Source organism: Penicillium pulvis, assembly GCF_028828015.1.
Source record: "Penicillium pulvis strain IBT 33274 chromosome Unknown contig_1_segment0_segment0, whole genome shotgun sequence".
NCBI classification, from domain to species: domain Eukaryota; kingdom Fungi; phylum Ascomycota; class Eurotiomycetes; order Eurotiales; family Aspergillaceae; genus Penicillium; species Penicillium pulvis.
Window position 1 is genome coordinate 842,344 of NW_026643074.1, and position 19,286 is coordinate 861,629.

A 19,286-nucleotide genomic window follows, 5' to 3' on the forward strand; every position below is an offset into this window, starting at 1 on the left:
AAAGAAAAACAATGCCGCCCCACCTCACAGGTGGCAGGGGTCATCAACACTCAATAGCAAAGGCGCTGCAAACCGCGACGTCGAATATTCTTGCTTCCGCGTGCGATCCTGGAGAGCTAGGCGCGACGCGCTAGCCGCTTGTTTCAGTCCTTGATAAGCGCCTCCACTCTCATCCCTCTGTTTAACATGGCCTGTTTCTCCAAGGTCTTGAGGCTTGCACGGAATACGCTTCTCGGCTACTATTGAGGCTGTTACCAGGAAGGCTCTGGTAGCAGCAAGCGGTGCACACCGCTGCCCTCTCACCAACAAGTGTCGTGCATGTGAGCCACGCGGTTTGCAGCCAATGAACTGACCAATAACATGATAAAGAACAACATCTCGTGACCTTCAAATGTACTTCTAATATTCTTCGAGAACTCTAGATATGGTTTCTGAATACTATATCGAAATTCTTAAAGACTCGGCGTGATATCGTATTCCGCTATGTTTTCGAAAGTTCAACTGTCTCAGTTTACTCGATCGGGTAGCCTTGGTTTGCCCAGCCTAGCAACATCTCTCCGCTTAGCAGCTCTTGGTCATTGATGGTAGGCGATATGGTAGTTTGTCCCCGCATATGACGTGATTCCATTGTTTCTTGCATCGGAGCTTCGTCGCCTTTCTCATTAAATTCACCAATGTTTGCGACAAATTCGTATGTTCGACACTCTGCATTAGCCCACCCGGTTCCTATACCACGTTATTATAAGGCCCAGGTTAAGATTCAATTACAATGCTTGATTTGAACATACCATCGTACTTGCACGCATCTTCCCAATCCTCAGTCAAGAAATGGAGGAATCCTCCATGGCTGACCACCACAATCTCTTTCTCCGGACGAGCTTTGAGCCAAGCTCTAGCGTCCCGAGCTCGGGCTCGAATCTTCTCTCTTGTTGGTTCATACCGACCAGTCTGTATCGAACAGCCAAGTTAGATTTCTTTCATAAAGCGGACACAATGACTTATTACCTTCTTTGTCCAGTCATTTTCAACGAAGCTTAAATCCACTGGAAGATTTGCTTTCTCCATCTCTTTTTGCAAATCGGCGCGCTCAGTACCAATGTCACATGGGAAGTCGCTAACTTCTTGGAGGTCCGGAAGAGCAATCATTTTCAGCCATGGCTTGGCCTCGAATGTTTGACTGAAGGCTTCCAGTCCGGTATGTATGGCGCGTCGCATTGGTGAAGCGACCACCAAGTCTACTGAATCACTGAACAAAACTTGACGCCTCAATTCGTGACATTGTTGTTTTCCTTTGTCGGTCAGTTCAGGATCAAGAAGGTTCCAATTTTCAGGGCCAAGGTTATGGTAGCCCTGGTATACCAAGTCAGCGGGGAAACATTGTTTGGAGGGTGGAAACAGACCTGTGCGTGTCTAACAAGATGTAACGTTGGCGCCATATTTGTGAGTGTGTCTTGGTTCAAACTTTGATATAGAGAAAAAGCTACAGGTGTGATGAAGCCTGGTGCACTAGATATAAAGGATTTTCACTGGGGTAGTAGCTTAGCGTTTATCGATTATCGAGCGCAGATCTCATGACAAACCAGAATTAGGAGACCGAATTTGCATTCAGTGCCTGAACGTTTCACTCTTCCATGTTATACCAGTTATTATCAGGATTTGGCAACCCCCCATGTTGATCCACTTGAAAGTCTAATTAGCTGTCTTGGCGTCTGGTTATGGACTAGCGCATTTGACTCTCCACCTACCAACGGTGCATGTTTCCTGATTTCAAGTAGGGATTCGTGCGCGTCATGATGCGTATGGCTGTTCCAAATTTGGACCTCAAAGGATTTAGTTTAATCTGAGATAATTTGACTCCGGATTCACCCGCAGATGGTTTCATTGATAAGCGGGGATATAAACTTTCATCATTGGTAGCAATTCTACCCTATCTATCAACATGGGCCCCTACTCGTGCTTTGAAAGAGGGGAGGGAGTTCCGTCGGGGTTGCATTAAAATTGATACACAATGCATTAGCAAGGTGACTTCGTTTCATACAGCCGAATGTCAGGAACTCGTCAACTATTTCAGCACTATCTCTTTCTAGGTCACTCGAGCTGAAGAGAGATACGCGGAGTCCTGTAAGATACCCCAGCTCGGTCCTCTTAGCCACGCCTTCATTCCAAGATCCCCCCATAATGTGGCTTTTGGCTTTGGGGAGAATTTTCCATCCAAGATCTTACCCGTCGCCTGTGAATGCGAGGGGATATCAGTCTCATGACACTTGCATTCATCTAGCGGACCGGGCGTCTGTGAAATTCTCATAACACAAGGCTACCATAACGGAAATCATATCCGTCACAAGCAATCTCGACTGTTCTAAATGTTCCACTTTCAGAGGCGATCTCCATCCATGATGGGTCCAGAATGCAGGTGTGGGGTGTGATGGGTGGGGGGACTAAGATGGAGATTGATAAGAAAGAAAACACAGACCATCAATGTGTTGAGGTAGTATTGTGGTTACATCATGCGGGGTTTTCATAAGCCAAAGTGGCTACTGATAGGAGGAAATACAATCTTGTTTATTGTCAGTAGTGCAGACTTCAGGACTTCATCGCCGTTGAGATGCATATATCACTTGCTAAAGAGTGGCTCGTGATTTCAGTATTTGAGGTTTCTTTCAAGACCGTATTTGGCATAAACAGAAAGATTGTTATCATGTGAAAGGCCCAAAATTACACATAATTTTCAAGGCTAATAAATCATAATTTTGTCCGAATAATCAGGTGTCAAATCATCCGCGGGATGCAGCCGGGAGAGTGTTGAATATTGGATACTGGTGAACATCAAAAAGAAAGAAATAACTGGATAAACTCTTGATGTTACCAGGATTCAAGCGCCAGTAACAACACCCTAGTCAACCCGCTGCTTTCTCCAAGTCAAGAAAACCACATAAAATTCCTCCTCCGTCTGCGGATCATACCGAAGATGACCACCTGGAGTATTGCTATCACCGGTTCTTAAGGCAGACTGGGGATCAAATGGTTTCAAAGTTGGAACTGCAAGCACGGGTTCCGGTTCAGGAACAGTATCCGAGTCTGGCTGACCGTCCTGTCCGATTATTCTTGGGGCAGGAGTTGCTCCTTTCTTCAAGTCCACCTCCTTTGCCCCGATCCAGCTGTATGTACTCCGGGAGCTCGGATCAGCAACCAGGTACACAGAATTATCGACCTGCATTGGAAATTTCCAATTCAAGGCCCGTTCTATGATGCCATCCAGCTGCTCCCGCTTCCGCATAATGGTCTCAAACTCAATAACCACTTCCTCAAGGCTGGGGACAGAAGCGAATTGATTCCCCCATGCCCTTTCTTGGTAAGGGCCGGCAGGTCTATCCATCTCGTGTGCGCGTGTTCGTCCGCATCGAAATGGGTCCATACCCAGGGGATCATTATTCTCCCAGAACCACCAATCCGTATGCCGGAATGTGAAAGTGATCTTCTTTGGCGCAAGTCTGCACTCTCCGCGCATATTCCGTCCATCTTCGCCCATTTTCATTCCGACCCAAACACGCGACCAGGGGTTATCTTCCAGGAAATATTGCTGAGTAAAAAAATGCAGATCGTGCACCTGCGCGCGTTGTTTTGGGGTCATATTGCGAAAGTATTGCACTGGGGACGATGCATGTTTGACATGTGGCGGAGCGCGATAGAACCAGAATGTATGTTCATTGACAGCAGTGGGGAGAAGAGATGCCTCATTGTAGATCTGCTGACAGGTTTGGAGGAGTGCGGTTTGGATACGTTTGGGCTGCTTGTATCCGGGTCGATAGTAGAAGGTATTTCGGCGGTAGAGAGAATCGGGATCGTCATTTGAGGAGGTGTCTTCGGATTCGAGAGATAACGCATAAATGCGGTTCCGGATCTCTGCGGGGAAGACGGTAAACAGGGGACATGATGTCTGTGAGATCGCTGGGAGCGATGGGACAAGGTCGGGTAATGTCTTTTCGGGTGTGGTATCGACTTCAGGCAGACGGCGTCGCCCTCCTCGAAGGATTCGTCTTGGATAGCCGTGCATTTTGTGATTGAAAGGTTGAGATGGCGATTGAGTGCAACTTATATTTTGGTTTGGTTCGGGTAGCACCCCACTGTAACCTGCGGCCCCGCTGATGCCTAGAACAAGTCGGTCTCCGCTTAGCGTACATTAATCCACCAAATTGAGGCAGACAAGGTGGTTGCCTGGAATTATCTCATAATTGAGCCGCACCAGTGAGTCATCCAAATCAAGAAATATGAAGCTCTTGCAACCAATCATATTCCAGTGCGTTCTTGACGTCAGCCCGCGTCAATCTACTTCTCTAGTGAAACTTTGATTTGTATCTATTATGGGATAGCAAAGATGAGTATGGGTTTCATAGATTTCTTAAACAAAGAGAGATTCCGCTTCTACCAGAAATGGATGGTATGACCTAAATATAGAACTTTGTGTACTTGTAAGTCGTGAATAGCGATGAACAAAATACAAATTAATGACTTCAGGGGTTGGCTTTTCAGGGGTTGACTTCGTGTCCGATCTACTGTCACAACCTTATCGAGAGCATGATGGGTGGATGCTTCTGACTCCCCGAAATTCGATCTATACTCTCGAGTCTGCACAGATTCACTTCTTCGCCTTGAGCACCCAGCCCCCTTCTTTTAGAACTCATCCTTCTTTCATGGTCTCTTATATGCACAATGAGCATTCTACTATTATGCAAGAATACATGGAACAATTTATATTGATGAATGCATTTCTTTATTGCTCGTTTTGACCCATTCATACATTGTTACAAACGTTCTCCCTGTCCACAATTTTCTTTATTCTAATTATATTCTTCTATTATTATATCTATTCTTTGCTTCAATATGATCTGAATATTGGTAGACAGGACCCGGGTTGTAGTATATTAAGCCCATCGAGGCACCACAAATCGAGTCCATCACCACATCAAGATCGCATCACATCATTTGCATACTTAACAACCAAGAAATCATTTCTTTCATCTAATATTATCAATCCAAACTAACTTACCGCATTACCAGCGACGCAAAATGACTCACCAGTGCTATAACGGTAAGTGGGAATCGGACGGGAGTGATCTACAGAGACAGATGGAGAATGCTCAGGAGCCAGGATGCAAGATCCCTAGATGTACGTTTACCCTAGATGATATGGACGACAGGGTATGGATAATCAACTACACCGACGAATGTCTGCCTTGGGAATTTTATGAGTGGATTGAAGGACTTTCACTACCCCAGGATACTCAAGACGACACGATTTCCCCTTACAAGTATGTTTGCCTTGTCAAGCGTGAACTTCCACCGATGTCCTGGGTCGGCCGAGTTGGGGAAGGTGTTATCTTCCTTGATGTTATTGCTCGATCGGAAGGCAACGAATACTACATCAGCGACCTGACCAAGATGGCATATGAATCGTTCTTTGCCCTTGACACCCTAAAGTATGTGTTTGTGAATAATATCGTTAACGCGTACACCACAGATCTTCTTTCCGACATCTACTGTGCTAAGGGAATTGACTATCGGTCGCCTGATGAGTATACGTGGGAGTCTTCTTCTGCAGAGTTCAAAGCTTTGATTGGCTGTGGGATCGGTAAGTGCGTTGCCTCGTTCATTTTGGCTGCTTATGGTCAAGGTGTTAAGCGTATTGCACGAATTACCACCTGGAGGACTGGACATGAGTTGGAGATGCTGTTTTATATTGAGAATGTTGCCTAAAAGCTGACTCATTGCAAGTTATCTATTCATTTACTTCTTTGTCTGATATGTAAGTGTGCTGTGAGATATTTTGAAATTGAATATTTGGCTATTACCGAGAACTGGGTTGATATAATTTTGTAATACTTAACCAAAGGGCTCCAATCTTTTTCAGAAGCTTCCTTTCGGTCTGTAAAAAGTTGGAAGCACGTCATGGTGCACAGGATTGCGAAGCACTTCCCCTTATTAATATTGCTGACGAATGGTCTTGATGTCTTCGACTGCTTGATATTAAACTTCAGTTTCTCAATCTGAGTTATTATAGCCAACTATCAAATGTCACACATCAAATCAGTGGCTATTTTTGGAGCGGGGGCTTCGGTTGGATTGGGGGCTTCGGTTAAACAAAGAACTCTGCATTATTGCCTCTTGTCTTCGAGTGATGCACTTTAAACAATTTCGCTCCGCGACCGATTTCACCCAGAGAAGTGTTATGATCATCGGCAATTCCGCCTCTGGACAGGACCTGACAACATCTCTTGTTCGCGAAGCTGCCCATCCTGTATATCAATCACGTCGATCGGCAGGTCGGTGGGATGGCGATAAGCCTCCAGAAGGTGTGCAATGGAAGCCCGTTATCACACGATACGAACTACCTGGGGAAATAGTATTTTCAGATGACCCGGGTCGGTCATACCCGATGATGAGATCGTGGGATGGTGGGGAGACAGTTCAATATCTATAAGCATTATTTGATATTACAGGTTTGCCTCGACTTGACGGTGCAGGCAGATATACACCTGTTCTGGGTGAAAGGACGAGGTGGGCGATTCATAAGAAGTACCCTGAACCTGAGAGGAATGGGATTGAGGATGGGTATGTGATATTCAACTCGGCAGAAGTCAAGGATAGTCTTCATTTTATCTGATCTATCCTGATCTAATCAAATTGGGATGTTCTTTCCTATACTGCGCCAAAAGTCGCATCTTTTCTTCAGTTGAACCAAACGAACGTTCTCGAATCCATGATCAACAATGACAAATTCTTCCCCTGTTTTCTGCAGCTCTGGTACACCGGGCTCAGAGGAATTAGTCAATTTGTGCGCGTTCGGATCACCTGTCTGGAAGAAACTAGCGAATGCGCCCGCGTAACCTAGATAGACGACACGGTTGGTCTCTTGGACTGCATTGACAGTGTCCCACTATTGTTCTGTTAGTCATGATTCTCCAACTGCTTGCACATAATTATGGGGTCCAACGAACATAGATAGCATCACTCCCGTGTGTTGCCGGGGAAATCGAATATTCACCAACGTATCCCTTCCCCGGTGCCGCCGAGGCTACCCAGTATGCCGGACAGGAGAGCACCACATCTCGGTAGATGAGCCCGGCGCGAATATAAGTAGTATTATACTCAGTGATCGTCTCGGAGCTGCCATCGACTGGATAATAAGTATCCTCCACAGCCTCAACCTGCTTCGCCGACAAGCCAGGTAGAAATCCGGTTAACCACTGGTGAAAGCTCTCCTCAGATGAGTTATATCCGCCCGTTAAAGCAGCATCAGCTAATCCTGACGGGATGAAATTCTGTCCTTCGTGGGTGTTGTACATTCCCCAGATAAACTCGGTTTGCAAATCACTCTTGTCTACAGCCTCCGTTAAAGTATCAGCCAGAAACTCGCCATCGATAACGGGGGCCCACGTATACGAGCTGGTAGTGTATGTATTATCAGCATCGATGATGAGACTCGCATCCCGAATAGCTTGCACATCAGCCGATTTCAAGCAAGCCAGCGTCTGATGGCCATTATTGTATCCAGCACAACCGGTCAAATTAGCCAACTGGTTGTAAATGGCCTCAGCCTGGGGCGCATCATAAGTGTAAGACTTTGGCCAGAAAGGAGAGCTAGCGATGGCCTTTGAAAAGAGTTTCGGTTGCCCATTACGTCCATTTGCTAGAATCTGAGCCACAACAGAGCCTCCACCAGCAGATTGGCCCCAGATGCTCACATTCTTCGGGTTCCCGCCAAACTGGTCGATGTGGCTCTGCACCCACTTCAGCACATATTGCTGATCTAACAAGCCCGGATTGAGATCCGAGGTGGAGGATTCTTTGATCGCTTTGCCGGGTAGGAATCCAAATGCATTCGTGCGGTAGTTGGGATAAATCACCACGTAATCATTCAGAGTGCTTGCGTTGAGAACAGGGTATGAATTAGGCGGGATGCCAAAAAGTGCATCGCCTTCGATGAATGCGCCTCCGTAGAACACGACAAGAACAGGCCTTTTCACATCCTGTGAGGAATCCCATGGACGAGAGAAGAGGCCCAGGTATAAACAGTCTTCGGAGCCGTTGACCGTGCGCTGAGGGCACATGTCGAAGGTCTGATCTGTGTCATAGACGCTTTCGTTGATTTTGAGAGGCGGCTGGGGTCCACGGAAGCGGTTTTGTCCTGTTGGGGGCGCTGCAAATGGAATCTTGCGAAAGTACGAGAGGTTGTAGGTTGTGTCGTATTTTCCCTGGAAGTTGCCATAGTTGAGCTGTACCAATGGGTCATCGTATGCGCTCACGATGGCTACCAGGGCCAGGAAATGTAGGATGAGAGGTAATAAGAATCCCATCGTAGTAAATGATGAATTAGTATAACTATTGACCCTCGAAATGATGCTAATGAGATGATCTACAGCAGCGTCTTGCGGAGGCTATATATGCCTGGTTTTGGAAACTGCGGCCCAAAAAAACAGGATTTACTCGGGGATAAGCCCGCAACGGTCTTGCATGGGGTCTCGTGTGGACCATGTTTGGGCATCATCGATCAAGGATGGGATACTAACAAGCAATAACATCTTGTTCCTCATTGGTGCAGTTATTGTTGACGGAACCCTGAATGTCGCGGGGCCGAGATGCGGGGATGCATGGGGAATCGCTACTTCGGTGTCGATCAACCCGATGAAAAGTGTACTCAAAAAGTGTTTGCTTTAACCAATGAAGGAACTGTCCATGTTTTAGTAATAGATCTCTGTTTCCAAATAAGCCGACTCCAAACGACCAAAATGCCTGATGCCCCATCCAATGAAATCCCTAAATGCACCACGAAAAAGCCGTCCAAACACCTTGTCTGATGCGTAAAAAGAAATGTTACAAATGCCAAATACTCAGCTTATCCACTCTCATAGATGAACAGCTCTTTACATCGTCATGCGCAGCTCCCGGGTAAGGCGGCGGCTCGCACGGGTGTTGCGGCGCGGTTCGAGAACGTCGCTGGTCTCTGTCTCAGTGTGACTATCCGAGAGTTCAGGGGTTATCCCGAAGCTGACACCTCGGTCTCGGCGTGAAACACGAGCCTCGGAATCGGGGGACAGGAATCGATGGATGGTGCGGTGATCCATGACTCGATCTTCGCCGTCATTGCCCTTCTCCGTCTTTGGCCACTGGAATCCATACAACTTTGAATGCCGCTCACAGCGAGGGCACTCGCGGCGGGTCTGGTATGAATTAGATTGGACGAACCACACATCACATGTTTGGCAGTCTACCCAGCGGTCATATTTCTGTGCTAGGAGTCGTGAGGTTTTGGTGTAGTCACCTGGAACACGCACGAGAGGCATCTTCTCCTCAATGGAGGCGATGATCTTCCATTTGCGACGGTTTCGGCGAATCTTGGGCTTTTCAGCACCATTTTCAGTGGCCTCGTCTAGCTCAACTGATTTGGATAGATCCTCGTCAGACTCAAGGATTTCTGCTTGGGCCTTCAGGCCTGTCTCTATCACCGAAGTAGGAACACTTGATGTGGAGGACCGGTGGGATTCGCCAGTTGCGGATTCAGGCGATCCACAATCGATAGGAGAGATTGTTGTCGCAATAGTGGTCTCAATGGACTCGATGGGAGCGACCTGATCGGTAATTACTGGAAAGTCTGACTTTTCGGAGGCCAGTACGGTTGAGAGTGAGTCAGGGATGGTATCGAAAATTATTTCCTGTCTCAACTTAGACTTTCGGTCGCTCTCGATAGGAGTCGCGACGACAGTTGAACCGAAATCGGAGCCAGGTGTAGAAGGAACATCAGAATCTGGAGTCGTAGTGAGTTCGGTGAGAGAGATTTCTTCCCGTAGCTTGGACGTTTGGCGCTGGAATTTGGCCTTCTTGCGTGGAGAAGAACATATTGCGGGTGGATCTTCCACATCCAACTCCGAATCTCGCCGTCTTTTTTTGCTGGTAATTTCTGGTGTCTCTTCATCCATCGAAACTGGGGTGGACTCCTTGCTATTCATTTCCGAGTCCGAATGTGATTGTGGCGCCCAACCGTTACGGGCGCCACGTTCGCAGGTCAGACACAGACATTCACAATTATCGATACCAAAGTAATCCTCTCCGTATGAGACTGTGATTTCTTCTCCCTCGTAGATATTACGCGTGGCCATAACAGACATTCCCTCGTTGCCCCGAGTCACCAAGCGACCATTAGCATCACAGTCGTGGTTGGCAAAGCGAGCGGGTCCGAGAAAGAAGGAGGGCGTTTTCCGGCGGCTGGACATCACAACACTGAAATCCTTCCGCGTCAAGCCAAGATCCAGCTCTTCTTCTTTGGTCATAGATACAAGAGTTCCACTGAGGAACTTGATCTCCTGGCCTGATTTAATGAATTTGCGGGCGCATATGGCGGCTTCGTGTTGAGTGATGATATACCGGTTGGTCGTAGTGACCTCGAATGGACAGTCCGGGTGGTACATCTGCACATATTTGCGTAGATGGCGGCGAAACCACTCTTTTTCACGAGGGCTAGGGAGATTGGCCATGTACTTCCTCAGCCCCGGTAATTCCAACAGCTTTCGTTCGCCTTGTGGGACATCCTTGGCAACGACCACATCGTGAAGGAGGATGCGCCCTACGTCGTCATCGTGGATGCCGCGGGCCGGGCTGTACTTGTTGCGATTCTTGCGCGTAGTGGTCCAGAAGTAAGCCTATTCATAGTTCCGGTTAGCAAGTGGGTTCTTAGATCAGGTGGGACACGACGAGCCTACATGATCAACTAGCGCATCTGTTGCGACATCGTCATAGCTGGCCAGTTTCGCCAAAGTCAGGCGTTCACGGCGCTCGCTCGCGGGAGACTCCGAACGCGAGTTCTTAGGTGGCATGGTAGATCACAGTGACCGACTGAGGGACTTGGGTAAGGAGGACTCCGTGCGCATGAAATGGAGGGCGTTTTGCGCGGTTTTGTGAGGCGTTCGGAGCACGCGGCGGTCCGCAGGGAGGGGTGTAGTGTGAAGGTGGATTGAACAGATAATTGTGATAATGAATGAACAAACGAGTGATAAAGACAGTGTCACAGCCCCAGCATGGCGACAAAGATGATCATAGGGGCGCCAATTGGTGCTGAGTAGGCTGTGCCCGTCGCAAATCCAAGGGGAAAACCAAGGCTTTCCGCGTTCCTGGGACTCGGGCCGTTCTCGCCGCTTTTACGTCCGCCCCATAGAGGCCTTGCATACCAGTGTACTTCTTGAATAAAAATAGCCCTTGCACTGCTTACTTTATTCTACAAGTCCTCATAGTATTGCCCAACTTTTTAGACCTTTGTATACAAAGAGTACCATTCCCAAACTCCGGTTTCACTGCAGGTAAGGCTTGAGACCCGGTGTAAGATCGAGTCCTCCGCGCCTGAACACCTCCGACATATTGCCTTGATCGTTAAATTTTATCCTTTGAATCAATGCTCACCTGTATGTAAGCATGACATTTGAACCTACTCATCTACTGGTTCACAAGGTAATTGACATGACGACTGTCCTTAAAAGATGGAATTAAGGTCATCGACTGGGCACCCTCCAAGGTTGGCAAGCGCGCTCAATTATATATATCTTCAACCTCCCGAGCCATTGTACGATAGACTACCCAGTCGAAACTCAAGTTGTACCGTTTCTATGAAATATGCATTCCAAGGCTACTAGCATTGGCTCTGAATATATGTACCAGCAGACCCGCAAAGACATAGCAGATTTGCATTCATTCTAAAAACTGCCAATTTAATCCAACAATATTGCCATGGTACTAATGCCCTGGGAGAATAACATCAAGTCATGTCACTGCAAACATACTCCATCATTCCTTTAGTGCTGCAATAATCTATCAAGAAAGGAAGGAGCAACCAGAGGTCATAAATAAAATAATATTAAAAGGCATATTCGCCATACGGGTCAAAGTTAAATTGCGAAAGTATAGATGGCGATCGGAGAAACATTCCGTTCGGGGAAACTCACATCCGACCTCCCGATCAAATTATGGTTGATGCGACTCCGCGACAAATAACTACCCTCCTCCAATACGCCAACATGATTCAACTAAAGGTGAGTACCAACCTCAAAACCTGCTGGATAGAACATTGCTAACCCTTTCCACACAGACATTACTAAATTGCATCGACAACTCCGGCGCCTCGGTCGTCGAGTGCGTCAACGTCCTGAAGAAGAAGCGGCCCGCGACGATCGGTCAGTTCCGGAACCCAGAAACCCCGAATATATGGATTGCAAAGAATTGGAAGAGAAGGTCGAGAGTCCGAAAGTTAGAGGCTAATATTGGTGGTTCATACAGGTGATCGGATAGTCGTTGTCGTCCAGAAACAGAGAGCTGCTGGATCCGAGGGATCTGGCACTGCTCTTGCGAACAAGGTCCGCCGTGGTGATATTCGTCATGCAGTTGTTGTGCGTGTGAAGAAGGAACTTCAGCGCAAAGACGGATCTGTGGTGCGATTTGGTGACAATGCCTGTGTGCTGGTGAACAAGGCGGGAGATCCGATCGGAACAAGAATGAATGGTGAGTCTGGACTCCCTTAAGATTACTTGCTTGTAATGGATGCTAACAATTCCCGCTCTCTTCAGGTGTCGTTGGACAAGAACTGCGCGATAAGCAATGGTCCAAGATTTTGTCGTTGGCCCCGGTGCACGTGTAATACTACAGCTATCTGATTTTCGTTTTTTTATTTGGGAAAGCGTTGTTTGGAAAGCATATTTTGTATCAATAGAACTTTTCTCCGTCACAAAACCATTGAGCATATGCACGAAGTGTTCCTCGCTAAACTCCAGAGCATGCTGAACTTGCAAATCAAAAAAAAGACCGTGAAAGGGTATCCGGGGGAATCGGGACGCATCGTAAAGGGTCATCACATGAAAACGTTACCGCACGCGCAACACACGTAGTAGAGTTTCTGTCAATAAGAGTTGGCGCATGATCGTTGGGTGTGACCGTTGGTATATGTAAGGGGAAACAAAAGGGAAGAAAAAAACCCGAGGGATGCTCACCATTCCAGTCTCGGCAGACCGTTGTTGGGACTGGAAGAATACAGCCTCATTCTCACCACAACTTGGGCATAACTTGTTCGCACGGGGAAGCTATAAAATGGGGAAACAAGATTGTGTCAGCCTGAAGGAACATCCAAAGAAACTTCTTAAGAACGGGCTGAGCTGAGGCTGCACTGGCTCTCGAAACATGTTTCCAGGCCATCATCGTCCTCTTCCGCGTGAGTCAAATTGGGTAGCTCGCCGCAAATATAGCAAGAGAGTTCATCTCCGCAAAGATAGCAAAAGCCTTCGAGAAAGGGGAATCTTGGGACACAAACCGTGGGGTCGGAGCCCACATCCTGGGTGACACCGGCGGTATCACCGACTTGGCTGTTGAGCTTGTTCTGATAGACACAGTAGGAACTGGCAGGTTCACCGACATGGCAGGTGCGGCAGGTGAACATGAGTTGGTTGGTGGCGCGGTCCTCCTTGGGGTAAAGCAGGTTGGAGCTGACAAATTTGTTAATACGCATTCTTTTGGTTCTTTTGGAAAGGAATCAGTTCCCCTATAGAGGAAGCTCAAGACTTACCATTCGCGGCAGAATCGGAAGTGAATCTGATCGGCCTGCTTGGTGTCACCACCGGCAGCTGGAGAAGGGCTGGCAGACATTTTTCGAAAAGAGCGATAAGTTTGGATGCCGAAAGAATGTATATTAGCGTTGTTGGAAGTATGACAGAAGCGTTGAGAAATGAATGGCGAAAACTTATAGAAGGAAGTGAGAGTTGAGATGATAAGTTCGATTTCCCTTTGCCGTGGCGATGTGGTTTGCACTGTTTGCACTGGACCTCCCCCGCAATTTGCTTAATTTACTGCGTTGTCCCGCATTTCGTAGTGAATTGCTAGCTCCAAGTCAGATTCAGAATCATCGCAAACACCTTTTCATCCCCATATAAAACCTTCTTCACGAAGACATTCACGATGGTAAGCTCCAGTCATCATCCAATGCTTGATACATCAATTTCTAATGCTTCCGTGTTTTTAAAGGCCGATACAGGATTGCCTGCCGGTTGGGAAGTTCGTCACTCCAACTCCAAGAACCTTCCCTACTACTTCCACCCCTCTTCCAAAGAGTCCCGTTGGGAACCCCCTGCCGATACCGATACCGAGAAGCTCAAGGTCTACATGGCTCAAAACCACACCCCTGCGGCCCGCAACGATGGCGCTGGACAATCCGAAGGCAAGATTCGTTGCAGCCACCTGCTGGTGAAGCACCGTGATAGCCGTCGCCCCAGCAGTTGGCGCGAGGCCGATATCACCCGTTCGAAGGAGGAGGCCATCCAGATCCTCGAGGGTTATCAACAGCGCATTGATTCTGGCGAATCTCTGGGAGACATCGCCGTCTCCGAGTCCGATTGCAGCAGTGCCCGCAAGAAGGGTGATCTGTAAGTCTCAAACTTCTGGATTTTAAATTACAAAATTTGGAACTAATGATTCTCAGTGGCTTCTTTGGCCCCGGTGAAATGCAGAAAGAGTTCGAGGACGCTGCGTTTGCACTGTCGCCTGGTCAGGTCAGCGGCATTGTTGAGACTGCTTCGGGTGTCCACCTCATCCAACGGTATGTAGTAATAGCTCCCTAAATGAGACCCCACAGCCACTGATTTGCGAGACACAGTGTCCAGTAATTTGGTATCCTTTTAGTCAATTGACTGAAACGTCAGAGTTTGTGCCTTCAACTAATCTCTTTTTTTTGTTTATGCGTTCTCTGATGATACTCTCGGGCTGCCATGTTTTGAACTGGAACTTATTCCAAGGTGATGAGAAATGAAAAGCCACGTCCCCGTTGAATCTCCACAAGCGAACATAAGCGAACTCGATTCCTGGTGGAAGCTGTGATTTCCGTGTTTTAGAAACCACTACTGCAAAAAAAGTACTGGATAGTTTTCTAAATTTCCAGAGATAGAGATGACCCAGACCACTGGGAACAATGAATAGATATTTGCTTAACTAAGTACGCCTACTCAAGACTTTTGATTTCAGATTTCCAACTATCTGCCAATATCTATTCTTCAAATGTACAAGTCAGTTGTATTCCAGACAATCTGTCTCATTTGTTTCAAAGGTTCAGTTCTGAAAGCTTTGTCTCTCTGTCATACCAGAGCATCACCCTTTATCTGGAACTACTGCGCCTTTGATTTCCTTAGTGTTCCAGTCACTATACAAAGAATGTCAACAGGTAGGTGAGTAATACAATTAGCACAATGAAAATCTTCGTTATAAGCATATCTGCCAGATTTACCCAACATCCACCTATTTCCAAGCCAATAACTGCAATCAATCCATTTCCCATCTCCTACTTGACAACGGATAGCAATGTGTATCACATGGACTCGAAAGTATCCGCTATGTGGCTGTATATGGGTTGAAGAGGATATCCTCTGTAAAGCAGACCAGATGTGTCTCGGTCGACGGATGGTGATTCGTTACTCGCATTTACAGACTTGCAAAGAATGCTGGAAGAGTGGAGATAAGAGGATCAACGAGTCTATTTCCAAGATGATTAGAAATCAACTTGAATGGAAGGAGGAAATAACTCGAGGCAGCGAGACCCATGATGAAAGCCCGTCAGGCAAGACCGAATCACCCTACCTTGTTCCAAGTATCGTTAGAGGAACCAGGGAAACAGGTGCGAAGCAATGCACCAGCGACAAAGAAGCCCCGAATATACCCTTAACTCCTGATAAGTGCACCTGCAAAAATGCCCCAAGGCGACTAAGCCAAGCCGATGATATAGAAAACATAATTGGTAAAGAGTCAGACGATGAAGCCTACATCGAGGACAATGATATCACGCGCACGAATCCATCGCGGCCACAAACACCCATAACAGACTACGACCTAGATTCAGATAACCTTCCCTGGTATCTTCTACATTATGAGTATTACTGTGATACGTCCAGGTCCTGTGAGCCGGTGAAACTTTCGTCTATGCAAAAAGATTATCGCACGACGCGTGAGAAGAGTAATTGGATTTATTTGAAAGGTGGGCAACCTGTTACTATATCTCTCTGATTTGGTTATGTGTGCTAATTAGAAGTTTCATAGATGGAGTTGGGCAAGATGTCGAGCCCGACCCCGAGACATGCGAATACGATGAGAACGTCTCTTCCGATTGGGATCACGGAGATGTATCGCCGTGGTGGTGGTGGTGGAAAAGAGAATGTAATTATTAGCTTATTTACGATAGAGATCTCGTTTCAGGACGAAATTCATGGATGTATTAAGCGAAAATGCAGGGCTTTCATTGTACTTGAAAATCGTAAACATGCGGGTTTGATGCGTATCTCACCACTAAATAGCTTCACCCATCAATGCAGGTGTAAAAAAACAAATTCTATTGGCCAACAACTCCGTCGCTATACTGTTCAGCGCCCTAAATGTTGTGGTTGAGGCGTCCAAGTCGAGAAGTAATAGCGTCAATGACAGCAGACCTAGCGATTTTGTTAGTTTGTAGCGACAAGAATGTCAAGGCAATATCAACTCACTCTCGCTCGACCATTCTCATGGCCTCTGTGACCCGTTGGCGCTGCAGGCGTTGCGGTACCTTGGGCTGAGAGCCAGAAGACGAATCTCCAAGATCCGGGGACGTGGGTGCCTTGGCGGCAATCGACTTTGTTTCGGCCATGAGGTCAAGGGCGAATTGTTTGACCTGGAAAATTATTAGTTGACGAAATCTAGTCATTAGTAGGGGGGAAAGTCTCACCGTCTCCAACCGTCCGGCAAGCTGTTGCTTTTCCTCGTCCTTGGACTGCTGATCATCAAGCGATTCAGACAACGTGTTGACCTCCATCGCCCAAGCCCTCTCCTTCTCACTCAGGGGACGTCCGCCTGAGTTGATAACCTTCTTGCGTAGTGCATCATAGCGCTGTACCAATTCTAATTGTCGGTCCCTCGCGTTTTGCAGCCTCTTGTCCAAGGCTTCACCATTTCTGGTGCCCTCCTTGCGGTTGCCATCTTCACCAATCTCGCTCGTCACGCCCTTGATGCGTTCTGCAACATCGGAGAGTTGCTTCAGCTGGTCCTTCATCTCACCTTGCAACCGTTCGCATCTACGGAACAGATCCGAAGCGGCTCTCTCGAGTGCATTGGTATAAGAGGCAAGCTGGCGGTGAGCAGTAGCAACAAGGTCCAACGTTGCTGGCGACAGGCGGACCTGCTCCTTGAGGGTGTGTCGTTGCCGGTGAGGGACTTGCGTGTCGACAAAGGATTCCAATGGGGACGCCGCATAGAGAACGGCCGGAACTTGGTATGGAGCGCGTCGAGGCAACGCGGCAGGAGAGCCGGGAACACTCGTTCGCTGTTCGAAATGGGAGTCCAGTGCGGCAGAGAACGAGTCCTCTGGAGCATCCATGACAGCGGCATACGGATTTGAAGGGTGGTAGGTGAGTAGTAGGTAGCCGAGGTCGAAATCATAGAAAACGACAGAACCAGCAAGATGCGCGTTCGGGAAGGTGATATCAGTTTCCGAAACTTGCAAGATTCGTTCTCTTTGGGCAACGTTTCCACTGCACAGGACTTGCAGACGGAAACCAGACCCGGAGGGGTCCTCTGCCTGCAGTTCGGCCTCGAGTCTCTGAACCCAAGAGGACATAGAGAAAGATACTACGTTTGTAGCAGTAGTGACGAAAAAGGAGTAGCGTGAGTGTAAATCCCTGGTGAAGATAGGCCACGCCACCGACTCGTTTCCAGTGGTTTTGATGGTGTCGAGTGACTCGACCAAGACGAGATCAGAAGGCTCCGAGAGAGGAGTTCGGAACGTGTTTTTCTTAGACTTGGGAAGCCATTGGCCTTCAACACCCTCAAGCTCCAGGCAAATGTTGACACGGCCGTTCCCACTCGACAGGCAAATAACAGTTGCCGACAGCTTGTCTTTCTCGGTGGCCTCAACTGCAAGCTCCTCATCCTCGCCCATCATGAGGTCTTCAACATTGAGCCTGGCGGCAATTACGAGGATATCACAGAGATCCAAATCATCCAAATCGTCACCGAGATCAAATCGGAAAGGCCCTTGCAAACGTGGAATAGCGCTCGGGACAGCCGGACGGGTGAAGACGTCTGCGCCCTGGATGTTGCCAGTTTCAGAGGGAGGATCCAAGGGTTCTTGTTCGTCAATCTCCCGCAGCCAGTCATACTGTTGCCGGCATGCGATTAACTGCTCTTCCAGATCCTCAGGGGCCTCTTCAAGGGCCGCCAACTTCGGAACAATGGCCGAAGAAAGCGAAGGGATAGTTGTAGAAGGAGCCTGCCATTTAGATGGCAGCAAAGGGCAAAGAGCATAAAGATCACCTGGCCGCATAGCAACCCAGAGAGTCATGGGCGCCCAAGCATCTTCTCTCTCGTTTCCACTGCCCGCAAAGCAGGCAGAAGCAACTTCCATATCAATTACATCGGCGGAGAATCCCTTGTTTTTACCAAATCCTGAGGGTGCGAAATCCTGATCAGACGAGGTTCCATCAACCAGCTTCCTGAGGTCCACTGCCAGAGTCGGTTGATCAAAGGACCAGTGGTTGTTCCGGTCCAACTCCCAAACTCGCACCGCAGCATCTGCGGTAATGGTCACGATACACCCGCTCAAGTTCGTGTGCAGCCCTAGAGGATGCCACAGAGCAGATACCACGGGGGCTTCTGGAATGACATGGGTGGTCGGGCCAAGCTGGTAGGTTTTTAACCGAATAGGTAACGTGTCTGTCGAAGATAGATGGGACGAATCGGGGAGGACAGAGATATGGACAGTGTTCTCGGTGACAATCGCGAGGAACGCGCCATTCGGAGAGGGTATAATCTGCTTGATGAGGCCGTAGACAGGCACCGCTAGAACCTGTGTTTGTTAGTTATGGGCGCCAAAATCGAGAGTACTCGGAGACAACATGTTTCGAGTATATGATTAGAGTTACCTACCCTGTAAGGTGGAGATTTAGTGCCATTTGCCTGCTCCTTCACAGGACCTGTAGAGCTCTTCTTTTGCCGAGCTTCTTGTTGCCATTGATCCTTCAGTCGCGCAAGGTCGGACCAGCGAATTTCGTTGTCGATGACGGCGAATACCTCATTTCCTCTCTTTGCGATCGTGCGATTTGCTGCGTTTGGTGTAACAGTCTTTGATCCATTTTCCAGGGTCTGCGCAGGGCCTTTGTCGGATGCACTGGTGAAAAGGCTGGCGCCGGGCGAGGGCCGGCACAGCCAGGCCGGCGCGTAACTGTTCACCTTTGGCATGGAGATAGTTGTAT

General features: G+C 48.0%; 9 protein-coding genes across 9 annotated transcripts; 3 read left to right on the forward strand and 6 right to left on the reverse strand.

Annotated features, from left to right (window-relative positions):
• Positions 1-511: 511 nt before the first annotated feature.
• On the reverse strand, positions 512-1,436 carry N7503_003274 (phosphoglycerate mutase-like protein; the record flags this gene model as incomplete). The annotated part of the gene is made up of 4 exons (XM_057062821.1): positions 512-726; positions 789-948; positions 1,006-1,350; positions 1,401-1,436. 4 exons carry the CDS (start codon positions 1,434-1,436, stop codon positions 512-514), a joined length of 756 nt encoding a protein of 251 aa, XP_056923736.1.
• Positions 1,437-2,893: 1,457 nt separating this feature from the next.
• N7503_003275 (uncharacterized protein) lies at positions 2,894-4,054 on the reverse strand (the record flags this gene model as incomplete). The annotated part of the gene is made up of 1 exon (XM_057062822.1): positions 2,894-4,054. The coding sequence occupies one exon, from the start codon at positions 4,052-4,054 to the stop codon at positions 2,894-2,896; it is 1,161 nt and encodes a 386-aa protein (XP_056923737.1).
• Positions 4,055-5,067: 1,013 nt separating this feature from the next.
• N7503_003276 (uncharacterized protein) lies at positions 5,068-5,754 on the forward strand (the record flags this gene model as incomplete). The annotated part of the gene is made up of 1 exon (XM_057062823.1): positions 5,068-5,754. One exon carries the CDS (start codon positions 5,068-5,070, stop codon positions 5,752-5,754), a length of 687 nt encoding a protein of 228 aa, XP_056923738.1.
• Positions 5,755-6,676: 922 nt separating this feature from the next.
• Positions 6,677-8,354, reverse strand: N7503_003277 (putative carboxylesterase; the record flags this gene model as incomplete). Its single annotated transcript, XM_057062824.1, has 2 exons — positions 6,677-6,934; positions 6,996-8,354. The coding sequence occupies 2 exons, from the start codon at positions 8,352-8,354 to the stop codon at positions 6,677-6,679; spliced, it is 1,617 nt and encodes a 538-aa protein (XP_056923739.1).
• A 567-nt stretch (positions 8,355-8,921) lies between these two features.
• N7503_003278 (SET domain-containing protein) lies at positions 8,922-10,868 on the reverse strand (the record flags this gene model as incomplete). The annotated part of the gene is made up of 2 exons (XM_057062825.1): positions 8,922-10,694; positions 10,755-10,868. The coding sequence occupies 2 exons, from the start codon at positions 10,866-10,868 to the stop codon at positions 8,922-8,924; spliced, it is 1,887 nt and encodes a 628-aa protein (XP_056923740.1).
• A 1,191-nt stretch (positions 10,869-12,059) lies between these two features.
• N7503_003279 (mitochondrial 54S ribosomal protein uL14m) lies at positions 12,060-12,676 on the forward strand (the record flags this gene model as incomplete). Its single annotated transcript, XM_057062826.1, has 4 exons — positions 12,060-12,074; positions 12,131-12,215; positions 12,319-12,540; positions 12,606-12,676. The coding sequence occupies 4 exons, from the start codon at positions 12,060-12,062 to the stop codon at positions 12,674-12,676; spliced, it is 393 nt and encodes a 130-aa protein (XP_056923741.1).
• A 210-nt stretch (positions 12,677-12,886) lies between these two features.
• N7503_003280 (DNA-directed RNA polymerase II core subunit RPB9) lies at positions 12,887-13,674 on the reverse strand (the record flags this gene model as incomplete). Its single annotated transcript, XM_057062827.1, has 4 exons — positions 12,887-12,931; positions 13,026-13,115; positions 13,343-13,514; positions 13,595-13,674. The coding sequence occupies 4 exons, from the start codon at positions 13,672-13,674 to the stop codon at positions 12,887-12,889; spliced, it is 387 nt and encodes a 128-aa protein (XP_056923742.1).
• Positions 13,675-13,983: 309 nt separating this feature from the next.
• Positions 13,984-14,687, forward strand: pin1 (peptidylprolyl isomerase ESS1; the record flags this gene model as incomplete). The annotated part of the gene is made up of 4 exons (XM_057062828.1): positions 13,984-13,986; positions 14,050-14,447; positions 14,504-14,620; positions 14,678-14,687. 4 exons carry the CDS (start codon positions 13,984-13,986, stop codon positions 14,685-14,687), a joined length of 528 nt encoding a protein of 175 aa, XP_056923743.1.
• Positions 14,688-16,435: 1,748 nt separating this feature from the next.
• On the reverse strand, positions 16,436-19,272 carry N7503_003282 (uncharacterized protein; the record flags this gene model as incomplete). Its single annotated transcript, XM_057062829.1, has 4 exons — positions 16,436-16,493; positions 16,548-16,711; positions 16,766-18,880; positions 18,961-19,272. The coding sequence occupies 4 exons, from the start codon at positions 19,270-19,272 to the stop codon at positions 16,436-16,438; spliced, it is 2,649 nt and encodes an 882-aa protein (XP_056923744.1).
• Between the last annotated feature and the right edge of the window lie 14 nt (positions 19,273-19,286).